Source organism: Ammospiza caudacuta, chromosome 5, assembly GCF_027887145.1.
Source record: "Ammospiza caudacuta isolate bAmmCau1 chromosome 5, bAmmCau1.pri, whole genome shotgun sequence".
In the NCBI taxonomy this organism is placed as follows: domain Eukaryota; kingdom Metazoa; phylum Chordata; class Aves; order Passeriformes; family Passerellidae; genus Ammospiza; species Ammospiza caudacuta.
In genome coordinates, this window is record NC_080597.1 from 14,065,748 (window position 1) to 14,087,676 (window position 21,929).

Genomic DNA, 21,929 nt, shown 5'->3' on the forward strand with positions numbered 1-21,929 from the left:
TGGATTGCCTCTCACAGTTGCCCAACTATGACTTGATAAACAGGCAAAAGACTGGCTAGGTTAGTTTCTGTCAGAGTAGTGAATAAAACAGGTTGCCTTGTAGCCAGGCAGGTGTCAGGGCCATTGCAGGGAAGTGGAGTGGGAGTGCTTGCTTGGAAGGGAGTGGGTGACCTGCTCTGTTACAGCAGCTGCAAGCCATTGATTCATTGCAAGCTACATCATGTCATTTGTTTGTCATTTTGGATTGAACCTCAGTTTCTCTTCACAGGGTGTGTTTTTATAATTCTGTCAATTTCTGTCTTTTCTTTCCCTTCCAATACCCTCTCTCTTTGAGACAAGTAACTAATATGTCTCTTCTGTATGTAAAAGCCCTTGCTTTACCTGATAGGAAACTGCACTGGAAATGGAACTGAAATTCCTGTTTATTAGGCCAAAAGACTTGCTTGGGGTGCAAATAGATCTTAAAACCATTTAATATGCAGTATTTCTTTGAGGTGGCTAATGAGAATTGACAGGAGTCTGTGCACAAGTTGGAACTGAAGAAGATTAGGACAAAAACCTGAGAATCTAAAAGTTGAGGCAGGCAAATGAGTGTAGACTGTATATCATTGAATTGTTAAGGTCAGAAAAGACCTTGTAAGATCATTTGAGTCTAACCATTAAACTACCACTGTCATGTTCCCCACTAATCCATGTCCCCAGGCACCACATCCACATGTTTTTTGAACACCAAGAGATGGTGATTCCGTGTGTATATATATATATATATATATATATATATATTTCTTTATTTACACATGTAATTAATAACCAGGGACATGTAATAAGAAGCTTTAATGTGCTGTGTTGAAGTTGCCATGGTTGCTTTGTTCCTGAGTGAACATTTAATTAACTTGTATACCAATTTCCTTTTTCCACCCTTTTGTTATCTGTGTAGAGTTTAGGATATTTCTTCCTTGCTTCTACTGGGGAATAATGGCAGCAGGTTTGGGTAGTAGTTTGTGCCTTGGTAGAATGCAGCCACACAGAGGTGCTCAGTGGATGATAAGATGGATAGGTGGTGCTCTGTTTCAAGATGGATATGGAGGCTGCTTTAAACGGTTGAAGATTTTGTAGTGTGGTTGGTTTTTTGTTTTATAGAATTCAGACAAGAGTGTTTGATTTGAAAGTATTATTTTAAAGTACCTTATTTTTGTTTATTGTAAGTTCAGGATTTTTTTTTTTTTATTAAGCACAGCTAGAATAACCCTGTCTGGGAATTGAAATAAAGAAATTACCTAAATAAGATGTAGTTATGTGTCAGGGTGGTTTACTAGGCTCTCTTTTATCTTAGTGGGGAAGAGGTGAACTGTTGACTTGAACTCTTGAGGAGGAGATAAAAGTATATCATTGAAGAACATCTTTAATGGCCTAGAAAGCCTTTGTCATTAGTGTATACAGAAGCAGTTATTTTCTCTTTTTGTTTCTCCCTTTCAAAGCCCTCTCTCTCTAAACCAAATGACTAATATTTTTTTTTTCTGTGTGTTTAGGGCCCATAGTACCTAATACTGCTTTTACAGACTGTGCATTGTAACCAGAACTGAAATTCATGCTGGCTGTGGTCAGATAAATTGGGACTCCTGTGTTCCTAGAATTAATTGAAATCCAATGTTAATCCTTTTTCCTGCATCAGTTGTGGGAAGGACAGGATAGTTCTCATTTATTTCAACAGGCTTCATGCAGTTGCAACTTCACTAAGACACAGTGCTTGAAGTCAGATTGGACTATTGTTCCTTCTTCTCTTTGGTGTGTCAGTCTGGCCATGCTGGGAAAATGAATGGAGACAGAGGAGTCTGAACTGCTGTACAGAGTCTTGCTGAATTCTTGAGCAGTGTGCTTTGCTTCGTATGTGTAGGGTTACATACACTACTGGCTTTATAGTGCCGAAAAGAATTTCTTCATGTCAGATGAATGTATATTTTTTCTTACTTTCAAATGAATCTTGTGTCCTGATTCACTGGCTGGTATCATCTTTGTTTCTCTCAATAGTTCCACATTGAAATAAGGCCTTCAGCTATCAGAGCTGCTTTTAAAATGTCTCTTTTTTTTTCTCTGCTCTCTGACAAGTTGTTTAGTTTTGAGGTCTGCTGTAGTTTTCTTAAGTGTTATTTCTTTGATTGTCTTGAGGCAGCTTATTTTGCCAAAATCTACACTAGAAGATTCAGGTTCCTTCAGACCTTCATTTCTGTAAAGCAGTGTTTTTAAAAGAATCTGAACAGAATTAATTGTAAATACTGTTTTAAAGCAGCTTGATGCAAGCAGTCTGGTTGGGAAGAATAAGTAAAAAATTCATTTGGCATAGGAAGGATGAAGAATTTGCTGTATGCTGAATAGACGATACTAAACAGTAGGAGTACATCAAAAGTACTTCAGTAATGTTAACTTGGCTCTATGAGGAAATTGTCATTAGGAAAAGTAACTTCTCATAAAGGTGCTGCACAAAATACATGATGATGGCTGCCATTATGGATTAATTTGGACTGTGTATCTCTTCCTAGAAGTCATACATTTTAGTGAAAATCTTGTTTGACCTCAGTGTATATTTTTGCACATAAAACTGGATTTTCTGAGCATGTAATTGACTTCAGTTTGAACAGTCCTATGACTTCTTTTTGCTTAAATTCCTAATTGTTACATGAAGTGCTTGTCTGGAAAATCAGCTTTCCACACAATCTTTTCACCAATGCTTAGAAATAAGAACATGTTGATTATGCCAAATATTCTGTTGTCAAAGTATTTTCTAAAAGTAATAACTCTCTTACCTTCATTCTAGCAATTTCATTAAATTGAACTTAAAAACAGATCTTGGAAAAAAAATGTTGAGTTTCAAAACCATACCAGTTTGTTTTCAGACTGGACTGGAATTGTGGAATGGAGGAGTCAGTTTACAAATAATGTACGTCACTGTTTTTCCCTGACATTTCAGGTAACACGATGAGTATGTAGATTATGTGGCTACTTTCTCAGTACAGGTAGAAGGTTTGTTGTATTTGTAACAGAATCTATTTCATTATGTAACTCGATAGCTTTGTTCTATTGACCATAATTTTCTTATTAAGTTTCTACATTTCAGAGTCTATTCTTTAGAATTAAGCTTTCGTTGACAACGTATCACATACTGATTTTATTTATTTTAACCTCTGGGCTTTGAGGGAGTGAAAAGCACTGTTTCTTGAGAATGAATTATGTATACTGATTTTCTTTCTCAACAGAAAAATGTGCAAGAGTATTGCCATTAAAAGTGTATTCTGAAAGGACAGCACTAGCATCACTATCAGACTTTAAGTTTTATTTCAGAAGGTGCAGGAAGTCTGAACCTTTGGAAGGTCCTTTGGAATTCAAAATAGATCATACACCTGTCTGCATGTTTGTGTTACTCCAATACTTCATTTCAGATAAATATTACATAATTTAAAAGCAATAGGGTTGAATTACATTAGGGAAGTCTAAACCTATGTAATGAACATTAACATTTTTAATGTGCAATTTGATGTTTAATCATAAGTAGACCAAGGCCTCTTAGGACTTGGGAAGTATCAGAACAGATGTGTCTGAGCAGTCAGAGGTTTTTGTATATTATGGCGTGCAGCATTATTTTTCTTGGGATTATTATCTGTGTTGAAGGATGATGCAATATTTACTAAGTTAGTATATTTTTAGGTATTTTGAGAGTTGGCCTTACATGTAATTTTTCTGTAGTTAAGAACTTGGTGGAATGTGTGTGAGTGAATGTGCAGAAAAACTAGGTAAGCTATTGGGCCAATATGCACTTATTCAATACATATCTTAAAACATTGTGGGCTGTTTGTTTTGTTTTTGTTGGTGTTTTTGGTTTTTTTGTTTGTTTTTTTTCCTCTGAGAAAATGACTAACTTAGGGGAAGTTTTCTACAGAAAGAAAAACAGAATAACTGCTATTTTATAAACAATTTTGAAGTGCAGTTTTACATGTTCTTTGTGTTGTGTCTGATATCAGTTGCTCCCTTTTAAAAGGAATTTTGTTTTGCAAAGTGAATATGGAAAAAGCAAAACCTCAAATATTTTTATGTGAGTTTTTTTTTTTTTGTAATTTAAAGTAGTAATTCAGTATCTAGTGTATAGAATTTTTTAATTTTCAAAAAGTGCTTCATTTCTGAAGTAAATCCTTGTAAGTTTATTGTATTTCTAAAGCTCTAAAGCTTTTACCATGCTTATCATGTAAGATGGAGAGATATTTGAGAAAAACGCCATGTTGCTTTGTGGCTTCTTTTGGTCTGTTTTGTTTTCTTTGGTGTAACTGCATGCATTTTGAAGAGTGGGGCTGGAGGGGAACTCTATCTAGCCTAAGGTCCAGGTTTTAAAAGCTCACAACATTTATTTTAGGTTTTGAACTCTTCTTCAAATAAACTTCATTTTTTCATCCGTTCTTGTGCTATGGGATGGTATGGAGTCTGTCCATAGTATTGTCACACTGACTTCGTCTTTCTCTTCCTAATTAAGCATTTTAATATTGTCCCCTAACAAGTGGCAGATGTGGCTGGTTGTGGCAGTGACATCTTTAGTACTTCCATTGTTTTAACCTGTAAATACTGCCTTGGCATCCTTTTCCTACTTGGAAAGCATAGACTTAAGGAATTCTGGTTAGTCATTTAACTTAAAATCTGCCAGACAGACTTCCTACCCTATATTTTTATTTGCATTCTTGGAATGGAGTAGGAGAAGCTAATGTTTGCATAACTTGCAAGCTCGCTAACTAATTTTGGCAATAATTACAATAGGTTTTTTTGGTTTGTTGTGCTCAAACAGATTAGGACTGAAAGTAGCAAGTGCAGACCTTGTTACAGGTAAAATGCAAAGTTTGCTATAATGCTCAGTATATTAACAGAAATAGCTCTCCTCCTGGGTGATTTGAAATTCAGTATTAAGGCTTGATAGTAAAAGGCACATTAACAGCATAAGATGGCTAAACAGTCATCTCCTTGTTGTTGAAAAATCATTTTTACAAAGAGAAAGAAGAGAGAAGTAACAATATTTTCTTTCATATGTCTTCTTGAAAATAACATTGTTGTATATTTGTTAAGTAACTGCACATAAGTGAAATGTGCATAATTTTATTTTTTATTTATGGAATTTTACTGTCAAGGTTTCTAAAACCTATCTGAAAAAGTGAGTTGAGTGGCATTTTTTTCTTTTTAGATCAGCTTATTGAACTGACTTGTCATGTGGCTGCCTGATGGTTTAGATCTGGTGAGAGAAACAATGGAAGCCGATGGTGGGGCCTGTTTTCAGCAGCACCAACTATGTTCACTTTAATGCAGTGAGAAACTGTACCCTGTGGTAGTGACTTTGGTTTTGGGACAATTGAGGCTGTCCTGTTACTAATGAATCTTTGCTACCTCCAGCATTGCCTTGGTCCTGTCCTCATCACTGTTAAGACCCAGCAGAGAATCTGTATCTCTGTATCTTGGCTGCTCTGTGGATGACTGGAAATAGAAAAAGGATTTTGGCCATCTGCTCTGGCAGATAATAGGAAACATCCCTATACCTGTAGTAATTGTCTATAGCCCTGTGTTCTTGGTAACAGGAGCATGCTTTAATACCCCTAGTATTTTTCCACTCTTCTTTTTTGTTCTTTTCTTTTTTTTTTTTTTTTCCCTACTGGATGTCAAGACCTGTGCTTTTTCCTTCCTTTTATAGATAAAGCCTGGAGTGCTCACTGAGGCACATCAGGGAAAGGTTGTGGGTGCTGATGCAAGGGTGGACAAGGATGTGCTGAGTTCTTGCTCAGAAAGACAAAGGATGGTACAGAAAGGAGAAGGTTGTCCTCAGTGTTTATTCATGGAGGATATAAGGCGATTTTGCAGAATGTAATTTTTAGTAATTTTTTTGCTTGGAGAAGATGCAAGGGTTTGTGCTTGACTAAACATACTGGCAAAGAGCTCTAACCTGCATTTTTGCTGCACAGTGACCACAAAAAAGTCAGATTGTTCAGGTTAGACAGTGGAAAACCAAGAGATCTTGGGGCCTGAACTTCATGTGTCCCAATAAGTAAAAAACTTTAAAAAAATTGCTAGTTTTCAGCTTTAAATCAACATCTAATTGTAAAATAATGTCTATCCAACAATATCCATTGAAGTAATATTGGACATGCTGTGATGGCCTGCCCTGTTTCCTCATCTGCTAGGTGAAGCTTAGTAGGTGCAAAATGTGGTGCTGGTGTGGAGAGGAGTGGAAGCTGTTGTGGGAGACTTCCTAAAAAGTCCAAGTGCATCTAGGAAGGTGAGCCTATTCAATTGTTTTGCACATGGAAGGTGGAAAAGGACCTTATGGAATTGAATCAGTAGGGGGAGGGAACACAAGAGGGGTATCTAAGAGGATGATGTCCCATCTACAACCCAGCTTCTTGGCAAGTTAGCTCTTTTTCTGTAGAAGGTGATTCATCTGTTTTCTGCTGTCTTTTTATTAGATCATTGAGAATTGCTTGCATCTCTGTTTTCAAGATTTTATTCTCAGTATGCCTCATATACAGGAAATCTTGGAATATTCCTAGTAGGAATAGCTCCCTGGTTTCATCTAGGAATTAAACTAGGAAAATGGGCATCCACACTTTGCTCATTTCTTGAGTGCTTTTTTATGTAAGCATTCCCTTTTACACTGGGAGTTTTGTATAATGATAGGGTGCATACACTATTTGCTTTAATAAATTAGTTTTTAAAGTAGTCATATACCCTTAAGAACACTGACAATAATGCTTTTGATCAAAAGTGCTTTGGATTTTTTCTTAAATCAGGATTCTTTCAGTCATACTAGTGAAGGTAGTTAAGCAATCTCTAAAAATGATTTGGTTGTGCTTGATAATATCCGAAGCCGGGAAGAGAAAAGCCAGGCTGGCTTGAGAGCAAGCAGGTATTAGATGCAGAAGGTGCAGCAGCCTGTGTGGTGACTGACACAGATCCAATATTTATTCACACTGTGCTGCTGTAGGGGAGATGTGCCAGGTGCCTTGGGTGGCTCACAATGTACAGCCATGCAGTCTCCAGGGATGAAAGTTCCTGTAACTGTCCTGGACTTGTGCAAACTCCTTGTACAAGACATTCCAGCATAATTGTGAAATGGTTGTTTAATCTGTCATTCTGAATTATCAGTACCTACCTCCTAAAGTCTAAATTAATAACAATACTGAAGAAGAGAACAGCCTCTGCTGGACTTCCCCCTGCACTGTGGAAGAAGCCTTATTTACCCTTTATTGAAAAGCACGGCTCTACTGGTACTTGTCAGATGTTGGAGTCATCTTCTGATTGTTTTTGATTTATACTGGCTGCTTTTACATAGGTACAAATGTAATGATCAAATGGAAAGCTGAGACTAAGTCAAAAGCATGCACATGCACCTTCTAGAGAGACTTAAGTTGGGAGAATGGGTCCCTCAGACTTACAGTGGCAGGGGATTTCTTCAGATGCGAGGGATGGGCATGTTCTTGTGTGTGAAAAAACTTTCCACTTTCTGAGATCTTCTGCTACCTCTTGTTGACCTTCCCTTGATGCTAGATACCATGGGAGGTATGGAATGTCTCACCAGTCGGAGGCTGATGTAATGGAATGTATTTTTAACTAACTTTTTTCTACCTTGCTATTCCTTCTAGAGCATTGCAAGTGAAATTGGGCCTGGTTAACCTTTTCACCTTCATGAACAGAATAAAAGGTGTATTTTTGAACAGTCTTGTATGGCTGTTTTGTTTTTTCTTTTTAATTAGCATTATTGTATTTTATTGTTTAACACTGTAAGCTTTCCAGTGTTCCTGAGGATTAGTCTGTGACCTCCCTGTAGGAGATGAGCAATTCAGAAGCTAGGTAATATATACGCAAGACATTTCAACCCAAATGGATTGGGTTGATTGCAAGGTGAAGGGTAATAATATTTCATACAGGAGAACATCAGTAGATTGGGAGTTGCAGTGTTTGAGTATGTTAATGTTTTCCAGGCTCTCTGCTACCTCTTGGTGACCTTGTTTTGATGCGTGAGGTCTGAAGTTGCATTTGCCACAGTAATTGATTGCTTGCTAGTAGCCAGAGTGATTAATGTCAGATTCATCTGTGTGTGTTGGAGAAAGGGACACGGGGAAGTGACTTGTAATGGTGCTGTGTGTGATTGATGTGCTCTGTGGCATCCCTGGCAGTGCTTGTTCCTGCAGGTGCTGGCACCTCGCTTGCCCTTTGCTTCAGTCAGGCATCTGCGGCTGGATTCGCTTCCACGATCTCCAGTTAGTGTTTTGTGTTTCCAGTGCTGGGTTTACAGGATAAATAGACTGGAAATGTTTGCTTCCCTTATTGAATGGCTATTCCAGACATTATAATACCATTCCAGTCTCTGTACACAAAATCCCATGTGCCTTCATGAAAGGTTATGGAGTTAGTCGTTAGTACGAAGCCTGAAAATAAAGCAGAGATTCTGTTATCTGTAACATTTGATAAGAGACAATAGAATTAAGATTCTTAAACAGAATAGGACAAATAATTGTCAAAGCTATTTTTTGCTATATTTTTATGCAAATTTCTTGTGGTTAGCAAGATAATCTGATTGGAATGATGATGAATGTATCAGATAAACACCAAGAAAAAAGGAAGGGAATAAATGAAGTGCAAACTTGATCAAGATACAGTTCAACATAAATATCTTTAGCTGTTCAAAAATTAGAAATTTAGCTAAAATAATGAGATTCCTAAAGATGTATAAAACCAGCCTTCTGATTTGGGGCTTTTAGAATGTACATTTTAAAACAATTTTCTTATAATGCATAGGATTATGAGTCATTCATCTATTCTATAAAAAGAGAGAGAACACAAGCAGAAGGAAATGGGACATGCATTTTTAAAGACTGCTTCTGCCTTCCTTTTTGTTTATATGTCAGCTGGATTTTCATGTAACAATGGTTCTTGTAGCTGTGGTCTTATAGCAGATGCTAAATATTGCAAGAATTGTGATGAACTATGGCAGCTGAGTTTTGTGTTTAGATTTTAATATAGTATGCATATAAAAAAAGCAAAATAATTTCTGGATTTCATGTGGTATGTAGGGAATGGGGAAGTAGAACCAGCTGAATGTTTAGGGGGAACTTGGAATGCACTTCCCATTGATGGTTACATGGGAGATTCTCTTCAGTTTCAGATTGGATTTGCTCATTGTGCTTCCAGTGCTAGACTGTTTCTTGTGTTGTTTTGGCAGCATGTACTGACACTTGCTGGAGCGTGTCAGCATTTTGGCACAGGGCTGCTGAGGAAAAGACTTTGTGTAGCTGGATCATTTCAAAGCTTCAGTGTATAAGCACTCATTACAGTTGATATGGAGTGGGTTACGTGACTGGGGCACTGTTCCAGTTCTTGTGTTGCTAGAGTGCATTGAGTGTACATACCTCATTTTGGTGGAAATGTTCAGGGTTGTACTGTTTTTCTGTATTAACTGTAAAGTCAGCAGTTTGTAAGTGTCAGTGAACTTTTCACAGAACGAAGAACTCTGCCAGGATTCAGACCAGCAAGCAGGGATTACTTGTTTTTTTTTTTTTTTTTTTTTTTTCTTAAGAACTTTGTGCAAAAGCACATGTTCTCCAATTAACCGCTAGTGTTTCAGCTTCTAACAAAATGTACTTAATTGACTTTAACATTGTTTTGTTTAGGTATCAGCAGAGTAAATGCTTTGTCATGACTTGTAAAAATTTTGCTTTTAATCACATTTTCACTGTTTTATCTGGAAAAAATATGCACTGAGAAAACATTACATCTCTCAAGCACTCTTTAAAATACTTGCTGCTATTTTAAACCAAAACCAGTTCTTCTAAGTTATTTATGTGGTCACTTGTGTAGTTTGAATCCAGTTCTATTGTAAAGATTTCAAGAATAACATTAAAGTATTCTTCATTAATTTGTCTTAGGAGCTAGGAGTCAGTTACATGATTTTTGCAGAAAGAAAAAAAGACAAGGAAAATATCCATTATATCTTCTATAATTTAACAGCGCATAAACCTCAGTTGCTTTTTGTTTTTTTTTAACTCATAGCTTCTGTGAGGAAAATTGCTTGAATGGTTTTGTAAAAACTGTTTCCTGTAATTAGGATCAAGGGTTTTGGGGGTAATGGTGTATATATTGTGGATTTGCTCATTTCTAAAGGAATTTGATTCTTGTTTCATGTTTATGATTTTTTAAATGGCATTCTGTGTTCAGTGATAAATTGTTACTCAAAATTTATGTGGCAGCCCAGTAGTGGAGATAATCTGGCATCTCATTATAATTTTGTAGAGTAAGCACATTTTAATAAAAACCCAAGATTTAATTATTTTTTAGCTTGAAAAGTAAACCCTGTGTGCATTCTCATTAACATGTAAAAAATATTATTCCAGCTGCGTTGGGGTAGAGGAGCACCATGCTGTTGACATTGATCTATACCATTGTCCCAACTGTGCAATTCTCCATGGACCTTCTCTAAGTAAGTATGGGTTATTCAAATTTCCTCTTACACCTTCAGATTGTTTTCTTCCCATATACACCTGCAAAGGACTGTTCAGAAGAATAGTCAAGATGAGTTTGGTTATTTAGAAGGCACTGGTTCTGCATGGCTAACTCTGAGCTGATTAAAAACCTGCAAAACAAACAAACCATCTTGAAATATTCCCTGATGTGGAGATGCAGATAGAGTATAATATAAGGCACAGCTATAGATTGGAGAAATCAAAGTGCACAGGGTAAGTAGAAAACAATCTGGACTTGGCAGAAAGTGAGAAAATGAAAATTTGAGAATCGTAATTAAAAAAAAGGAAAATACAAAAGATGGTTTCAAAGGTCCTATACTTTAATTATCCAAGTTCTGATAAATATACCTAGGAAGCCAACTTTGAAAAAATGTACAAGTTAGGTGTCTTTCCTTTCTTGATGGTTGTAGGTTATATGCTGCAATAGTCAAACACAGCTTTTCAACAGTGACAGCAGAATATGAACATCCTGTGAATGGTGTTTGTTTGTGCTTTTTTGTTTGTTTTTGATTTTATTGTTTCCCCCCATTTATGTCCCTAAAAGTTACACAGTTGCAAATCTCAGGTTTCTGATTTATGAACAAGGTTCCACCAGGGTCAAAATGAGTTGCCAGAAAAGTCTGAAACAGAGTAACAAGAGACATCTCTTTTTTGCTATAGAGATCTGCAGTGGCAAAATGGAACAGATTTTCTTTTGCTAACTACTGAAAGGATACTGCTTTATCCAACTCTTCTAGATTTTCCTTCATGTCCCCCCTTCTCAAATGGAAACAGGGTTGTAAAAAATATATTTAAAAAAAATTACTTTTCCAACCATGAATTAAATTTCTGTGTTCAGACCTGAAAAGTATTTATAAGCAATGTGTTATCACTGTCCAAGCACTGAGCCATGGTCATTTGTGTTTCCTAATGCAGGTTTGTTTGTTGGTTTTGTTGTTTGTTGTGGTTTTGTTTCGGTTTTTTTTTGTTGTTAATTTGTTTTTTTGTTTATTTGGAAATTTTTTAGTTGTTTTTTTGGTTTTGTTTTGTTTTCCCCTTGAAGACACCACATAATGTTTTATAGTTTATACTGACTTAAAAAATATTTCCAAATCTAAATTTACTTTACATTTAGTAATAAGTTTAAGACCACCCTCAGTGATAGTCTTGTGGAGTATGAACAAAGTGATTAAGCATCAATAGCTGATATAATTAATACATGTTGCATGATATGCATTTTCTGTAATATATGAGTTCATGGTCTGTTAGCTAAAAAGTAAAGTAAATGCTGGTTTATGTGCTTGTAGTTTTTAGTATTCCAGTGGTCATTTTCAGTTCAAAATCTGCATGTTTGTCTTATAAATCAGAATACAAAAAACAGCCATTTTTTCCCTTAACTTCTGTCTCTCTTATTTTTTTTCCTGTGGAATAGAGGGACTAGGAAGAGGAGTAGACAAGAGATAATATCAGACTTTTCAAAATAATAAACTAGTAAATTTGAAACTTCTTTTCTTTTCTTTATCAGTGAGAACTAGTCTGCTTTACCCTGATGCCTGTAAATAATCTTTTCTGTAATGTAAGTGCTGTCTCACCTGCAGCAATTAGACAGTGAGATAAGAGGGATTTTTGTTTTGGAAGTCTTTTCAAAAAGACAAGAAGCTGTGGTAAAAATTATCCTTGTTATTTCATATTGCCTCAAGTGTGTAGATCATCTAGATTTAGTAGAAACTTCAGACATGTCAGTTACCAACCCAGACAGAGGTGATACAATTAAATATGTCTTCACATTGAATTTCATTAATTGTTCTCAGCTGTCAAAATCAAATCTATGGTAGTTTGTGGTTTGGGCCTACTTCCTTCAGATTTTAAAGAGACTGATAATGAATGTCTCATGAGTTCAGGTAATGCAGAAATATTCCAGAGTACTTCATTCATATGAAATTATTATCTAAAAAAAAAGGCATTTTAATTTACAGCTTCATATTCTAAAATCACTTTGCCAAAGAGTTTTAAGAGACAAAAATTCAACTGTTGAAGAGGGCAAGTATATCTGTGGTTTCAACAGAATATGTAATCAAATGAGGTGGTGCAAAAAATTTATTTAAAATATACAAGAAACACATACCTTACAGTAGAAATAGGTGGTTACTTTCAGTATCCTACAAAATGAATTGTGTAAAAGTTCCAGTAATGAAAAGAAAGCCACTGCATAGTTAGATGGAAAAATGAAGTTAAAAAATCAATTTTTCCATGTATTTAAGAAAAAATCCTGATCATGATTTGAAAGAACAGTTTTACAAGACCTTTAGCAAGCAGCCATGTGTACAAAATGCTAAATAATAAATCCTAAAATCATAAGTAACTTAAAAAGAGAAAAAATTTTAAAAAATAGTAATATGTGGTGGTTTTTTTTTAGATTATTTGACTTAGAGTATCCATAGTAATTTTGTTAGTTTCAAAGTTTTCTCAGTGATTCTCAAGTCTAAGAATGCTCTATTTGTATGAATGCTGAGTCAGCTGTGTCACCATCTTGTGGTGTCCAGAGCTTTGAGAAAGCACAATGTTCAGTAAATGTTAATAAGACTGTAGCTGTCAGGACATCACTTTCTTTATCTGGTTTTGCCTTCTCAATTCTGTCATACCCTCCAACCAATGTCTTTTTGTTTGTGATATTAATGCCTGTGCTTGGTCTGAGCTGAGACTGAGATGCTGGACCAGGCCTTAGCAGAGTGTGCTGTGATTTACTGCCTGCTCCTTAAAACCTTCCAGTGCCAACATTTCTCTTGCCTTTTTGGCCTCTGGGAATCTCCAGTACCCCTTCCAGGACCTGGGGGCTCATTTTACATGTGTATACCTCTTGATGGTCTCCATTTGAAGTCTAGCAGATGGTGATGTCTGTGGGAAACAGTCCAGTAGTGGGAGAAGGCAGGGAGGAGTGTTTGCCTAAGTAGAGTTATTGGCCCATTGTTTTGAGTGTAGGAGGGATATAATTAAAAAGAAAAGAAAAAGTAATCTTTCCACTTAATTTTCATGAAAACTTCCAGCACACTTTTCTGTTCCTCACCCTCCCTGCAACTGTCTTGTGCAGTTCTCAGTGTTGTCACAGTGGGTTTTACCTCAATTTTTATAAGCACCAAGGGTGAACACTGGTTCCTTCCTTAATTTGAGCATTAGGATCCATTCATTTAAAATGTTTTTATTTTGCAGTTGTTTCTGTAATGTCTTAAGGGGTTAAAAAACTCTAAAATGAAGGGATAGGTAAACAGAGAAAGTTTTCATTACTGTTTCCTCTTCTTCAGTGTTCTCTTATGAAAGGATGATGTACATTGCCAAGTACAAGCAAATGAATGATTATATTTTCTGATTTGTAAGTGTTGCAAAGACAGACTTTAAAAAGTGTGTCTGTGCTATAAAATCTCTTAAGCAGCTGTATCATCTTACAATTTTAATGAGCTGTTGTAACAGCAGTGAATTTATGGGAAACTACTCTGTTGAAAATTAGTATTAGCCACTAATTTCTTGCATTATTATTTATGACTGAGAAAATAGCTTTGAAAACTTAATAAACCTGTCTTCATTATTTATGAAGTATTTGGATAGTTGGCTCATTAAGCAGCACTGGTTTTGAGTTTAGCAAAGATCTATAAATGTCAGTTTATTCTCTTAAAAGTCATCTAAAGGATCCATGTTGTCATGTCTGTGGGAAACAGCACACCAATAGGAATTATTCCCTCTTATGTGTAATGACTATAAATGTCCATTATTCCTGTATAAACAACTGTTTTATCTGGAGAAGCAGCAAGTTGGTGTTTTTTTTTTTTTTTTTTAGAAAGTATTTTCCTCTTTCTGATACATCCTCAGCTTCCTATTATAGTGAGCTATGTTTTCAGTATTGCTAGTGCTTTTTACATTTTGAGTGCATCATGACTTAGTGAATTTTAGAATGAGCTCTGCCATGACGTTAAAATTTGTATTAATGCAGTGGTTTTGCTGGATGTTGTATTTCAGGCTGTTTGGCAGACAACTGTAAAACATTATTTGTGTTGACAAATAACCTTGGCTTTGTCCTCTTCTGAATTTCCTGAGCATATGTAACTGAATTTCTGTTTAACATTAGTGGTTAAATGACAGATCTGGTGTCAGTAAATCTTCTTGGGGCAGTCTTCCAGTAGCAGCTGTCTAGCTGGGGAGCAGAGTTTGGCTTTTTTAGGAAAAACTGAAATGCAGCCTTAAAATTATGGGACCCATAGTGTGTTCCTTAGTACAGTAAGTGATAAAGGTAGGAAGTTCAGCACTCTTGGAGGTTGATTCCCAAATGGTGAGATGGTGGTTCCTTTTGCAGAGACACCTCTTGATGATTTAATAGGGCTTCTCAGCCTGTTGAGAGTTTGAGGATGAGAAATAGAGGTTTATTTGTACAGGGGGGAAGTGCTCCAAAGAGCAGTTTACTAACAAACAGATGATACAACCAAGGGCTTCCGTTCAAGGCTTGTGCTCTTTATAAACGGAGATGAAAAATGAGTGGTTGAGGAAGCCAAATCAATGAAATAACCATTATGAAATGATTTGTTATGAAATTATGAAAATTGGAAGAGAGGCAGTTGAGTTAACCACAATATCATAAGTCACTTTGTCCTCTCCTTCACTCAAGGTCAAAAAATTCAAATGGGGAGGCTGTATACAGCTTACTAAGTTTTACAGAACAACTTTCCAATATGTAAAGGGGGCTTGTAAGAAATAAGATGAATTTTTACTGAGATCTTTAGTGATAGGACAATGGGTGATGGCTTTAAGCTGAAAGAGAGTAGATTTAGATTAAAGAAGATATTCTTTACTGTGAGATTGGTAAAACACTGGCACAGGTTGCCCAGAGAAGTGGTGGATGTCTTATCTTGGAAGTGTTCAAGGCCAGGTTGGATGGAGCCTTGAGCAATCTGGGATAGTGGAAGGTGTCCTTGTTCATGCCACAATGTTGTAACTAGATCATCTTTAATGTCCCTTCCACCCCAAACCATTCTGTGATTCTGTAAAAGTACATACACTTTTTCTATATATGCTTTTTTTCATTTGGGTGTCTGTCATTTGTCATAGGGAGATCATCACAACAAGTTTTTATGAGAATGTCTAGTGTTTCAATTTCCTTGTCCTTTAAGTATAAGGAGCAGTTAGGAATGTAATTTTGCTACTATTGAATTCTCAGTTCCAGATTCCCGAAATTGTAATAGAACTTCATTTATTCTTTATTTTTTATTACTATGCTGCAGCAGTGCATTAAAACTTCAAACTGTTAAGAAGTTGTATGTTTTGGAGTACAGTGCTTTTGTTACATATATTGTCAAGGTCACACCTGCCCAAAACAGTTTGCACACAAAACTGTAACTGTAACATAAGCAGTAGAAATGGTAGTGAATAGCAGTAATATTATCAGACTGGATATGGCTGTGTTTATGGGATGTAATAGCACAGTGGGATTAAGTCTTGTAACCTTGTGTGAATATGTAAAATGAAGTCTTTGGCTTTTCAAGAGCTGTGATTCTTTTGTTTATTTAAAAAAAATGTCTGAGCTTTAAGAAATTAAAGTTCGATTGTTCGTTTTATAGCTGTCTTTTTGGATTTGTACAGCTTTCAGGCTGCACCAGTTTACTTGTGTTGGACTGGATATGGAGTCTTAATTTATGTATAGTGTGCACTGAGATTCTCACGTAGAAGGAGCATAAAAGTACAGAGTTACTGGTGTCTTGCAGATGTCATTTGTTGGAAATAGGTAGAATGTCACCTGATTACTGTGACTAATAAACCTTATTTTTTTTAATGTGATTGAGGCATGTCTGTGTCACCGATGGGATGACTGCTAATCTGAGCCATCTGACTTAACTAATTCCATGTTTAATCCTTCTGAAACTTGTAGTGAAGAAGAGGAGAAACTGGCACAGACATGACTACACAGAGCCAGATGATGGCTCCAAACCAGTGCAGGCTGGAACACGGACCTTTGTTAAACAGCTGCGGGCTCGCTCTTTCCCAAGGTACAGAACTTTCCTTACGTACTCTGGTGGGAAAACACAGTGAAATGTCATCTGAGTATGTCTTAAAGGAAGTGACTAACATTTCTCTGCTTCATATTGTGAAGGTTGAGGATGACTTCCTCCTTCTTCAGAATTCTTCCCAGTGCATCCCTGTTTCAGATGGATACATTTGCCTTGTCATGCAGTAGCTGTTCAGTTTTGCACTGGGATGGGCTATCTGTTGGGACTGCTGCAGGGTGGTCTGAGAGGTTTTGAGTTTTGGGGTTGGTTTGGTGGTGTTTTTTTTTTTTTGTTGGTTTTTTTTTTGTTTGTTTGTTTTGGTTTTGTTTGCTGGGTGTGTTGGTGCTCTTAATGTAAGAATATTGCCCGTCTATTCCTTTAGTTTTCAGTTTCATAGAACATTCATGTGAACTGGTAGAGTCTACCTATCCTTGCATGCTTTAGAAGAAAGTGGAGAAACATGATTATACTTTAATCCTGAGTTTGGTTGGCTATCTCACTGAAACATAATGACTTACAATTCTTTAGAGCAGCTGGTGGTTGTTGTTAGCAGAATGTACTTTAATGCCTTATATGAGAATTCCTTTTCCCCATCCTTTTAAGTTACTCTCTTTGGTCATACAGAAAGACTGCGAGTTTCCAGATGATGTGTTACAGCAAAAATTTCTTTGCTTGTTGAGGTTGTTTCCTTGCTCTATTAGTTAAATGCTTAGTAAAATGTGTGGTTCTTTTTGATTCAGATGTAGCCATGCCTGTCTGTCCTCCCCCAAACTGAGACTTTTTTTATTTCAGTAGTGCTTGGAGGATGCTTTTCTTGCTAATACTCCATCTTTTCTTTCCACCAGTGCTGATGAAGTAATTTTGAAAATGCATGGAAGCCAGTTAACACAAAGATATCTGGAGAAACATGGGTTTGATGTTCCCATTATGGTTCCTAAATTAGATGGTCTGGGACTCAGACTTCCTCCACCAACTTTCTCCGTTTTAGATGTGGAACACTACGTGGGTAAGAGTCACTCTGGAGTACTTACTAAAATGGTCCTGTCTGTAAATTAAAATAAATTCTTCTAATACTAAATGATTAAATACTAAATGATTATAAGAGCTTCCAGAGTGCTAAATATTTATTCTAAGTTCAAGACTAGGAGAGTGTAAAATCAGCGCTGTGGTTTGGAGTGGTTTTTTCTTCCCCCTCCTTTTTTTTTTGTGTGTGTGTCTGTTTGGTAGATGTGTGATAAGACTACAGCCTTATGTCTCAACTTTCAAACCTGTTAATTTCAGGGCAAGCTATATGTGGAATGCTGAAGGTTTTTTCTGCTACATGTAATCCAAGGATAATGAGAATTGAATCAGGATTCACTCTTAGGATTAATAAATTTAATCATTGGTTAGGCTATGACAAAACTTAATGTTTTGGACTCAATATATTGGCCTTTCTGAGTTAAATCTTCCTGAAATTTTCTTACCTTGGCATCCTTTGCCAGGAGAGGCTTCCCAAGGGCCACTTCTTTCTTATCAGATCTCTCACCAATGTGTAATTGTGCCAGCCTGATGTAAGTGTGCAGACAGAGGCTGAGGCAAGTGCAGCAGGACATTTCCTGTAACACATGGTATAGCTGAGATTCTGAGTGTGTTCTCACCATCACCTGATCTAATGATGTGTGCTGAAAGTAGGTTTTCTGTCCATCAATATTTTACAAAGGCACCAGAATATGCAGTGTTGTCACCATTGTGAGGATAAATAGAAATGTCTGTTCTGCCTTAAAGAGTAATTATTATGGTGATATTTCTGAATCTTTTTTTCTGGATTACTGCCTCTTTGGATTCACATAGAAACTTGACTGTCTCATCCTGACCTGCCAAGTTTTCCAGCTCAGGGGAAAAATTGGAATGTCACAGATATACCTTCATATTATTGAAATTAAAAATAAGAAAACTGAATAAGTACTATTTCAGCTGGAATTTATCAAGATGATACAAACCTACATTTTTAAAGTGAATGTGTTTATAATCTACATCTAGGCATGTTTCCAACATTCCAAAATCAAGTGTCAAACTTGGCCATTGTGTAACTAAAAGGACATAAACCAATTGCTGTTAGTCCTTTCTCTTGGCCTGTCTAGTTCTCTAAGTGTATCACTTCAGAACACATGGTCTGTGACCCCCTCTCTGTTGTTATCAGAAATGAAACACACCCATGATAATTATTCAGTGAAAGTACTGTGTGCTTGCAAGTTGTGCCTGTATGTAAGGAAGGTGGGGGGTTGGTGGTGCTTGATTGGAAAAGTGAGGAAGAGATCTGCCTTGATAACTTTGTCCATGCTGCTCTTTGCAATTTCAGCCATAAACCTAATTTTTTTTAACAGATGCAGCCATTCTATACTACTCTTTCTTTTTGGTTAACCACAGGAAAGAGGATTTATTTTTAGAGTGTTTTCAGTTCTGTCCTCGGCTGATTATAGTAATTAAAGTTAAACCTAATAAAAAGTTGGTTTATACTGATCTGTCTCTCTTCCAAGAGAATAATGATAGTAGTAGAGTTTTTCTGCAGAAATGTTTTGATGAAGACTGGAAAAAAGCTAATTTTCTCTTAAATTCCTGAAATGTCTTTTATCTGTGATAGCCTTAAGAAGGTCATCCTGTTTTTCACAGGTGGTGACAAAGTGATAGATGTCATAGATGTAGCAAGACAAGCAGACAGTAAAATGAAGCTCCATAATTACATTAAATACTTCACAAATCCTGACCGACCCAAAGTATTGAATGTGATCAGCCTGGAGTTCTCGGACACAAAGTGAGTATTGACTTCAATTCCTTGACTGTAGGAAGTGGTTTTCACTAAGCTGAACAGTATGTGTAGGAATATAATGCCTGTAGTGGGAAAGACAGGAGGAGGTGTATTTTATGTAGACAGCCACTGTCATGTAATGTGGGTATAAAACATATTTATTAGTTCATAAGTAATGTCTTTGTAGGAAGCTGTCATTTAAAAAGAGGTGTGCTTACTCCTGCTTATATTAACAGTTCTTTTTTGTTTGTTTGTGTTTTAAAAGGATGTCTGAATTAGTGGAAGTACCAGACATTGCCAGAAAGCTTTCGTGGGTGGAAAATTATTGGCCAGATGATTCTGTCTTCCCTAAGCCTTTTGTTCAGAAGTATTGCTTAATGGGTGTCCAGGACAGCTATACAGATTTTCATATTGATTTTGGAGGAACATCAGTTTGGTACCACGTTCTCTGGGTATGAATGCTGCTTGATTTACAGAGTCACAGAATATGCTGAGTTGGAAGGAGTCCATGGGGATCATCAAGTCCAACTCCTGGCCCTGCTCAGGACAGCCCAAGAGTCACCCCATGTGCCTGAGAGCATTGTCCAAACGCTTCCTGAGCTCTCTCAGGCTTGGTGCTGTGCCCACTCTGCTGGGGAGCTGTTCCAGGGCCCAGCCACTCCCTGGATGCCTTTGACTATGTGAAACAAAAGTTACTCGGTGTGCAGCCTTCTGTTGTAGCATTATCACCTGCATGAAACCTTGGGCTTGCAATGCTAAGGGAGGAGGTTGAAAGTGAATTACTAATCTCTGGTGTTGCATTTTTATGCTTTTATTTTAGCATGACTTGTAGACTGTAATTGGTTGACTGATCACTTCAGTAGACTTGTGGGTGATACAGTAAGGTTTTAGTAGGAAAAAATAATTGAATGAAAATCTCAATTTTTTTATTGTCAAAAATCTGACCATGTGTACATCATAGAAGAGGCAAAGTGGTTTCATCCATTCATTATCTCCTTTGGTAGGTGTGGACATATCCATGAATTGTTTATAAAATCTGGATATTTTTGTATTCCCGTGAAAAGTTCTGATTGGTTTGTTTGCTTCCTTTAAATCACAAGACACCACCTGTTTAATATGCTGTATCTAAGCTCTTGGTGGATTGCATTTGTGAGACACTGCCTGAACATGCCATAGTGGGAAGATGGAATACTTTACATTTAGGTCAATCTGTTACTTCATTAGGAGTGATTCAGAGGTTGTAATGTACCTCTAGGAAAACATTAATTTATTTGTTTGGTATATTTGTTTAATAGGGTGAGAAGATATTCTATTTGATCAAGCCCACTGATGAAAATTTGGCTCTCTATGAGTCCTGGAGTTCATCTGTCACCCAGAGTGAAGTATATTTTGGGGACAAGGTTGACAAGTGTTACAAGTGTGTTGTGAAGCAAGGACACACTTTATTTGTCCCAACAGGTAAGACTTTACTCTTGGTATTAGGTATTAGGTATTTTAATCACCAGGAATTATGAATATTGTAAAGTAACTGGATTATCGACATTTGGTATCCTCTAAAATTATAGATAAAAGAGAATAATAAAACAATTAGAACTGTAGATTTTCAAAGCAAGTAATTAGCTTTTAAGATTGACTGATAGTCATAACAATTATCAGGGAATGAAGGGGTATCTGTTACTCAATTAGAAGACAACAAATTAAAGTTGATTTTGATTATCAGGGAAGTATCAGTTCCGATTAATAAATTCAGATTGTTCACTATTTGTTAAGTATTCAGACTGAATTCTTATCCTAATTTTATAATGCAGTTTTATTTTTACAGATTTCAGTATTGCAAGGCCTGCTAAGCCTAATTATTACAGAAACATTGCATAAACTTCTTATGCTGTAGGCTAGAGTATGAAGAATAAAAGTTGGGTGGGTTTTTTGGTTTGCTTTTGTTGTGAGAAGTGTCAAAACAATTCTTTAATAAAAGAATAAAAAACAGACAAATGCTTCAAACAAAACACCTCACCCTACACAAACTCCCAAATGCCATAAGCTTACAAGTCTTTAATAAATCAAACAATATTTTGCCAATGAAGTGACTGCCAGGTTTTGGTATTTTTGCTTATCCAACCTGTCCCTAGAAATGCTTTTTAGTATTTTATTCTTGAAAATTTGTACTGGGTGCTGTCTTCTCTTTTTTGACTGGAAAGAAAGCTTTAAATACATGGAGCAAGAAAATGGTTTACAATTCTAGTTCTGGAAGAAACCTTGAAGATTATGATCAGTACATTATTCCATCCTGTACTTTCTAGACTACTTCATTTTTCTCATAGCTCAGTTCTGTACCTGTGAGGTTCAGTGTTCACTGTTCTAGTTCACAGCTTGTGCAGAATAAGTACTACTTGATGAGGCCCTCTATGTGCTTTTGATATTCCTGAGCAGCCAGAGCTTCTAAAACCAAGTATTTCCAGTAAGAAATAGCATTCATTGTCCATGTACGTAAGTTGCAAAGATCTATGAACAGAGAAAGCAGAATTACAGAATGACAAACTTTATTGTGACTGACAGAAAATAGCTTTCTAAGTAATCAGCTGAATCTGAGCTATCACTGTA

At 36.4% G+C, this 21,929-nt stretch overlaps 1 protein-coding gene across 7 annotated transcripts in view; it reads left to right on the forward strand.

Moving 5' to 3' along the window:
• KDM7A (lysine demethylase 7A) overlaps positions 1 to 21,929 on the forward strand; it is a 79,792-nt gene that overhangs the window by 15,105 nt on the left and 42,758 nt on the right. For 6 of the 7 annotated variants that reach the window (XR_009274811.1, XR_009274812.1, XR_009274813.1 and 3 more), the window contains exons 2-7: positions 10,407 to 10,492; positions 16,423 to 16,540; positions 17,386 to 17,546; positions 19,193 to 19,334; positions 19,594 to 19,780; positions 20,624 to 20,786. Coding sequence is in view for 3 of the 7 variants with exons in the window: in XM_058806139.1 (XP_058662122.1) it covers positions 10,407 to 10,492; positions 16,423 to 16,540; positions 17,386 to 17,546; positions 19,193 to 19,334; positions 19,594 to 19,780; positions 20,624 to 20,786 (857 nt within the window). In the remaining 4 variants the exon portion in view is untranslated. Of the gene's footprint in view, positions 1 to 10,406; positions 10,493 to 16,422; positions 16,541 to 16,644; positions 16,804 to 17,385; positions 17,547 to 19,192; positions 19,335 to 19,593; positions 19,781 to 20,623; positions 20,787 to 21,929 lie in introns of those variants that run through there. The other variant, XM_058806140.1, reaches the window with a different exon arrangement.